We start from the raw sequence: 8,242 nt of genomic DNA, 5'->3' as shown, positions 1-8,242 counted from the left end.
GCAAGAAAAGATTCAAGATTTCGTATAACATTAGGTTCTAATACCTCACATAGTCCGGTTTCGATCATTCCGACTAAATAAAATTCTAAATTAAAAAATGCATAATAGGTAGTCTTTCAAATTATTCGGTTTAAAAAATATTCCGGCGGTACAGATTAGACGGTACTAGGTATTGAGACTTGTTTTTGGTAAACTTACAGTTAGATAAGTCTTCTTCTCTCTTCTGAAATAATAACAATAAAAATAATTAATATATTTTTTTCTCTCTAATAAAACGTTAAGTCAGATCTTATTATAATAATACCTGTTGTAATTCAAGATCAGCCTTCTGTGTGCTGCTTGGTACAGATTTTCCTGCACCTGAAAATTGTTTTTTTTTAGAAATTTTATACGGAAAGCAATTTGTAAAACAGACTTACCCTCAATAAGTAAGTCTTCATTCATTTTATCAAGAGACATATTTGACACTGAAAACGAAAAGAATACTAAATATAATTTGTAGAAGCTAAATTACGCAAAATAATTTAAAAAAAAGATAATTTAATTTAAGAAAACTTAAAACCAAAGAAATCTCTCTATTTTCATTAAAATTTCTCTTTTTCTAAAAATCGCACAACTAATTTATCAAGTACCGCTTAATGTGCAAATGCGTATTTGGCAAATGAGTATCGATGTGAGTATTTCAATAAGTAAATGTACTTGACACATTACTTGACAAGTAACAAGCTTTGAATATTGCAAATTGCTATTATATAAGTTTTGTCATTTAGTATTTAAAAATTGTGATTTTATTAAAATCTCCTATTTTAATTACTTTCAACAACGCACACAAAGATTATTAAAATTTGTTAATGTTTTCATTGCGATCAAGATTTAGTTAAAACTCGTATTTTCGTTAATTAATAAATTAAAATAGAAGTGTTAATTGAAATTAGACCTTTTGAAAAGTTTGCAAAGTTGAAACGACGGTTAAATAATGATAAACACAAACACTTGGAAGCATGAAAAGATTCAAGATTTAAACAAAATGGATTGGCTCCGATAAAAAAAACGGCCGATTTTTCTGTCGAATTGAAATTTCAGATCGATCAAGATTTTTTATAACTTAATTCATGCATTAATAGCTCAAATTTGGGAAAGGAATGGCGAAATGGAGACGGCGGTTATATTTCGGAAAACTTTTGTAAGGTAAAGCATGGAAATGGCGGCAAATTATAATTCGGAAATAGAAATCATTCAACCGTAAACCGGATTTCATCAGATCGAAATGTAAATCCAATTGGACAGAAATGATAATGATTAAAATCGATCCGCGAATCATGGCAATTATTGAATGATTTGGCTGAATCATTAAAAGAAGTCTACAAAATTACACGTGGAAGGACCTCGTTACAAAGGAAAACAAAAATGGCCAACGGCGAAAATTGTTAAAATCGCTTTTGCGGCAAACAATAATCTTTATTGATTTCTAGCGTATTGCAATAATGAAGAGAATCGATAATAATCAAAGTTAGATACTTACAATTTATTAGGAAACGATCACAAAACTTCCCGTGCACTTGATTCTTCAACTAATACGTTTCAAGGTGAAATCCTTCCACTTGATCCTTTAGAATGGTTTACCGGATGTCGCTAGTGGAAACAAGTGAAGATAAGTGCATATTCGAAAAGGATCAGGACTATCTTAATTCTGAGATTTATCCTAGATGGCAAAATAATACATACACGGTAGCTTCTTTTCTTTAGTATTAACAATATTATTATTAATATGTCCACGGTGACAGTACGGTGTAAGTACCTTTTCTTTATGTTATAAATTAAACTCTGGCTTAGTCCCAGAAGTACACGACTTCACGTATAGATGGCTGTTGCTGTTTCAAAAAAAACTCCAGCCAATATCAAATCCAAAGCTCAAAATCAAGACAAAACATCGGTTCACACATCCGTTATCGCAAAAATTAATGAGTTAAAGTTCGAATTGATTCTTTACGCAGATTCTTATAGCCAGATTTAGCCCACAAGGATAACTTTGTCTTTCCAAATACAGGTAAACGTTGTTTTACGCCGAGGTTCCGTTTCATGAGACAGTGGCGTAAAAAAATCGCCGTAAAATGAACACAACGTATAAAAGTGTGTCTGCTATTAGAATCGCGGCGCCTACTGTCGCCTGGTGTCGGCCGAACAGGGGAATCCCACGCCGGTATCAACCGGTGTAAATCGAACCGCGTAAATCAAACGGGCGCAAAACGACGTTTACCTCTATTTATTTTGAATATTTAATTATTTGCAGGTTAGTATGTGGAAACATGAGTAGTAAATCAAAAAAAATTATCATTTCAATGAAGAATTGGTACTCGATTACTATTTATAATAGTGAATGATAAATGTTGTTGCTTAATATGCTTTACCTCGATAACCATTGCTAAAAAGGAAAATCTGGAGACATTTTTTAGCTTTACATAACCAGTATCGAATAGATTTTTCATAAAATAACGTAAAGTTAGAGATCTTAAAACTCAATTAACAAATCAACAAAATATTTTTCAAAAGCCAAAATTGAAGTCAGAATCAGCAACTACTACATCATTCAAAGTATGCTTTAGCAAAAAAAAAAACTATTTTCCAAGGGTGAATTTGTGAAGGAAACTTTTTTGGAAATATCACATTCTCTTTTTAACGATTTTAAGAACAAGAGTGAAATTATTACTACAATTCAACATCTACAACTGTTTCGAAACACTGTGATGCGACGAATTGAGAAGATGAGTGGAAATGTATTATTATATGTTCTTGTTATTCTATTCAATGTGATGAATCGACAGATATAAGTGATACAGCATAATTACTTATTTTCATTCGTATAGTTTTTAAGGATTTTACATTTAAAGAAGAATTGTTAGGTATGATTTCATTGAAAGAAAGAACTACAGGTGTAAATTTATTCAAAGTCTTTAAAAATTTGAATCTTGGCTTTTCTTACCGATTTTACTTCAATATTAGGTAAAAAATAAGATTTGATCAACTCCATAGATGCATATAAAATTAAATTTATTTTGATAATAGAAGATCTGCAACAAAATAATCTGTTTTAATTCCTCCGGGCCTGAGTTTTTTTTTTCCGTTAAGTAATTATGTTATTATATATACATAGTTTATAAACTTTCCCCTTTTGACGATGACGCCAGTGACAACAAGTCAATTGCGACACATTTTTAAGTTAAAAAGTCTTATGTACACAAAAGTTAGCCACCCCTGAAAGACAAGTTGATATCAGAATAAACTATATGTATGTAAATACTACATTTTGCGATATATTCAACATCAACACTTGTAACAATTTTTATAAGACATCTGTCACCACAGGTAATGCAGATCATTGATGTAGCACTCTAAAACGTATAGAAATTCTTTTTGAAATACGATAGGTCAAGATCGATTGAATGGTCTATCTAATATTCAATATATACATCAATTTTATAAAAATTAATCGAAAAAAAATAATATGAAACAACGACCAAGTTTTGCCAGGTGTTTGATGGAAAGAATTAATTACAATATACAAAGATATCGCAATTTTCATAAACAAACAAAATGCAACAAAGATTTGAAGTGATAAACAGAAGCGTCAAATATCAGCCAAAAGTTGGTAAACGAATGTCCATTTACCCCCATAATATGCCATCGACTGATAGTATGAGCAAACATCACAAAATTCGTTTTTCTCTATTTATTTTTATTCCAATTTCTACAGCTTGTAGCAGACGACTCGATAACACGTTGGCTCGTTGGAAAGGTGAGGCATTCAGCTTTTAATTGAGTGGTCAATGATGCAATTACCATGAGGGGTTCTTCAATTGATTTTTATATTTCAATGGGATTTCCAATAAGACATTTATATTTCTTCCCCTCGCACTGTGTGGTGTAGCCAGTCTATGCCTAATTAAAGACCAGATCCTTAAACATATAATAAACATACCTAACAGAAACAAAAAATAAATATCAGCACTAACAATAATAATAACAGTGCCAATACTTTAAAAGAAGTAAATAAATAAATCTAGATTAATAATAAGAAATTTAAAAAAAGCACGTCTTCGACTTAATTTATAACATCCGCATTCTCTGTGTTTGCTAATTTGAAAAAAAATTATATAATTAGAGCGGAAGGCTCTAATATTCCAAGTTTGGATCTTAGTAATCATTTTTTTTGTTAATATTGTTATAAACTTGGGAAGGTTCATCAGCAAGTTGTGACTGAGTTGATGATCGATGGATGCTATAGGATGCTCAAGGGCTTGTCGAAGAATGCTAATTAATTTTTTAATGCTATTTTCTCTTGTTTCTTCTTCCGACCTTGACGGCATAAACGCGAGTTTAAGCATATCCGGTGGAATTCTTTCAGTTGTACTTTGGTTGGATGTGGTTTTACCTCAAACACCTGTGCTATTGATATTAAGATGGTGTTAATGTGGATGTATATTGGGTTGCCCGATTCGTCATTAGTCTCTTCAATCTTTCTTTCAGAAAATTTTAAATGAGAGAGTTTAAATGATGTTTCCTTCCAAGATTTGGTAGTTCTTCTTCTTCTTCCTTCCCTTCTTCATTTGGCTTCCGCATTACGCGCCAATAAGCCAGCCACTGTCTACATTCGGAACACAAACTAACTTATACTTCGGATTACTTCTTCCGCCCTACTAATTAAATTAACCAGCTTCTCCACATGAACCAAAACTTCCTTCTTCAGCACGACTAATCAAAATAAAAAACTTCTTCTAACTCAACTAAAAAATAACTATTAAATCAAACTAAACTGACTTCTATAAAATATGTACGTATTAGAGATACGGCAAGACAGGTAAAGACAATAAAGGTAACAGATCGAACACAAATATATAAGATTTGGTAGTTGGAGTGTAGGAAATTATTCGCCGTAATAGCTTTCTTAAAAGTTACCACGACTCTATTTCTACCTTTGTTACTTGTTTTATTTTATATTTATCTAAAGTTCTACCCACCTGCAGAGGGCGCAGGAATTCACTAATTCACTTTGGTCTATTTGTATTCGCGCACAATAGAAATCATAATAAAATCGTTTTTTATGTTCTCGATAATGACAATAAAACTTAAGTCTTTGTTTTTTTAACGTGGCTACTCAGATGAGCAATTATTCCTGTAAGGGATTCCGGAGACTTCCTTTCTGTATCTACTGCCATCGCCGGATCTTCTTCGAAGTCAGCAATAAAAAAAAACTTACTCAAAACAAGAACTAATCAACAAATTCGCAAATGATAACTTAAACTAAATTACACCACTAGAAACTAAACTAAATAACTTCTTATACAATATGCTAACTGAAATATTACTATATTTGCTACTTTTCAAGTTCAATATATCTTGTTAATGTTCTTCTTCGTTATTTGCTTGTTTCTTGCAGGAAGAGCCGCACTACACGCGTCCAGTTGACACCTGATGACAGTCACAGTTCTTATAAATGTTGATATACAGAAAAATTAAAATATTCTGTAATTAATAATAAAGGCTGTAAGGGTGTGGCTCAATCGATTATAATAAAAATACAATTAATATGTATTATTATTTTACATACTTAAACACGATTATATTTTTTTAAATTATTTGCAAATAAATTGATATTTTTCTAATAACTGGAAAATGCATATTTCTTTAAATAAATAAAGATTTAAAAATAAGAGAAAAATGGCTATTGCGCATAATTTAAGGAGCATTGTTTCATCTGTGACAACAAGCTCCTTCCAGTATGAAATATAGGCTGAGTGTGGTGTGAGCTCAGACTGCTCCAGACTGTAGGACTACAGTAAATCTTATTGTGGTATACTAAGCTTCAGTCAGTGCAGATATATATAGGTCGCTCTGTATTGCAGAAGCTGCGATCAATACTTTCTGGATGCACCCTGCACGTCTCTGTTTTCCTATTGATGTCGCGCCCCTGTTGCATCCCCACTATTTGCATTTTATGCGCGTAATTTAAATTAATTTTTGAACGAGCACACTTTTAAACAATTTTTTTTTGTCAAACGATGGATTTAATGAAAACATGATTTATGCTACCGGTTTCAAAGAAATTGGCTTATGGATTCTTAAGAAAATAGCTGAAAACCCTTTAACGCCCACGCATCCCGTCATTATCGATTTCATCCCTGGCCTGCGCGAATGCATAAAAGGGCGGCCGAGTCAACTGTTGCTAACAGTAATAATTCATCCCCCGTCATTGCAGCAGGTAATCACGTCTAGACCAACACCCAAATATTGTGCGGGTCGGTGCTCCTGTTTTTGATATTACTGTTCATTTAAATAAATCTGAAGTTTCTTATTTATGTGAATCTGAAGCGGAAGTGAAGTTAAAATGATGATGGATCAGACAATTGAACCTTTCACCATGGAAGAATATCAGTTCCTAGGTAACTAGTTTCAGAATGATTATTTGGACAAATCAATGAAAATTTTAAACGATTTTTATTAGTTTGAATCAATTAACCTTGATATCAAATTTAGCTCATTAGCCTTGATGATATGTGCATCTACATATCATTATCAAATATCATCATCCAACAAAATAAATACTAGTTACACTTATATTTCAATAAAATACATATATGCTTTATGAATTTTATATTATCCGAGGTCATAAAAAAGGTCTGGAAGTTAGGGTAGTCTGCACCCTTGCAGGTACGCATGCGCAATGGCCCATATCGATCCGTTTAGCAAAGTCTATTAAATAATTAAATAATCTAAATGACATTTCTACATTTTAATTAAATCTACGAGATGCGATTAGTTTGTTTTCTTATCCGACTACAAAAAAAGATAATTCATGTCGAGAAATTAGGGTAGTGGGTGGACAGGGGTGAACTGTTTAAGTACGCATGTGCAATTATCCATCGATCTCTTTAATGAAGGTCGCAATCTAATACAAAAATTCAATTTGTCAATACCTAATTTAAATGGAAACTATGAGAGATGCTGGTATTGTACCCTTATCCACATTAACATGCCCAGTAGTCCATATCGATTCTTTCATCAAAGGTCAGAATCAATATCTAATTTTCAAGCCTATATTCAATGTTAACCAAGCTCGAAACATTTGGAACAAATCCACCCTTGTGTATTCAGGTATACATAGTATATGTAATCATATTCAGGTATACATAGTATATGTAATCATAGGGCGGAAGATAAGGCTTTTAATTAATTTTATTATATTTATCTTATATTGCCGAAGGTCGTAAAAGTTAGAATACAAGGTCAGAAACCAACAAAATAAATTGAGATAATATATACACTTGTGCATACAATGCACCAAATATAATACAAAAATTTTAAAAAATAGAGGTTTATGTTATATTAAAAAATGTCATAGAAAACTTTGTTGGAGTTTTATTCCTTATAGGATTTTCGTATATTTTCTCATTAAATAAAATATTTTCCTTGGTTCGTCATTTCATTTCATTTGTATATAATACATGTAGTTAATAGAAAAGATTAGGTGAATTTACAGGTCAGAATGGCAATTTCGCACATTCTTTTTTTGAGATGGCCGATGATATTGACATAACCGATGCCGACTATACTCAGTACGCCGAGGCTATTCAATACGCCAACGATACTGAATTACCTGATGTTACTGAATACATCGATAGTACTGTATATGCCGATCGTACTGTTTACGCAGATGATACTGTATACGCCGATGACACTATATACGCTGATGATATTGAGTACGCCGTGAACACAGTGGAAACAGAGTACGTCGTAGAAACTGAATACGTCGAAGATACTGAATTCACAGAGGAAACTGTGATCTACGACGGCGGTGACATTATCGAGGATCCTCAAATCTTCGACGATACTCAAATTTTCGAAGATACTCAAATCTTCGATGATTCTGAGATATTCGATACCACTGAAATCATCGATGCTACTGAAATTATCAATGCTACTGAAATCATCGATACTACTGACATTATTGATGCTACTGAAATAATTGATGCTACTGAAATCATCAATGCTACTGAAATCATTGAGGATACAGAAATAATCGATGATACTGAAATCATTGAAGATTCTGAAATCATCGAAGATTCTGAGTCCATCGCGGAAACTGAAATCATTGACGATATTGTCTCCATTGCGGATACTGATATAATCGAGGACGTTGAAATCATCGATGATTCAATTCAGTATATTGATAACATCAATGAATGTG

At 32.3% G+C, this 8,242-nt stretch overlaps 1 protein-coding gene across 1 annotated transcript in view; it reads left to right on the top strand.

The window, feature by feature from the left end:
* The first annotated feature begins 7,569 nt into the window (after window positions 1–7,569).
* The window catches only part of LOC108568725, a 2,307-nt gene continuing 1,634 nt past the window's right edge, over window positions 7,570–8,242 (top strand). The window contains exon 1 of the mRNA XM_017929961.1: window positions 7,570–7,849. Within this exon, the coding sequence (XP_017785450.1) occupies window positions 7,570–7,849 (280 nt within the window). The remainder of the gene's footprint in view (window positions 7,850–8,242) is intronic.

The sequence above is a fragment of the Nicrophorus vespilloides genome, unplaced genomic scaffold, assembly GCF_001412225.1.
Source record: "Nicrophorus vespilloides isolate i.1.1-1 unplaced genomic scaffold, Nicve_v1.0, whole genome shotgun sequence".
Classification (NCBI taxonomy): Eukaryota; Metazoa; Arthropoda; class Insecta; order Coleoptera; family Silphidae; genus Nicrophorus; species Nicrophorus vespilloides.
The sequence above is the reverse complement of the archived record's forward strand: the minus strand, read 5'-3'. Positions and strand labels throughout refer to the sequence as shown.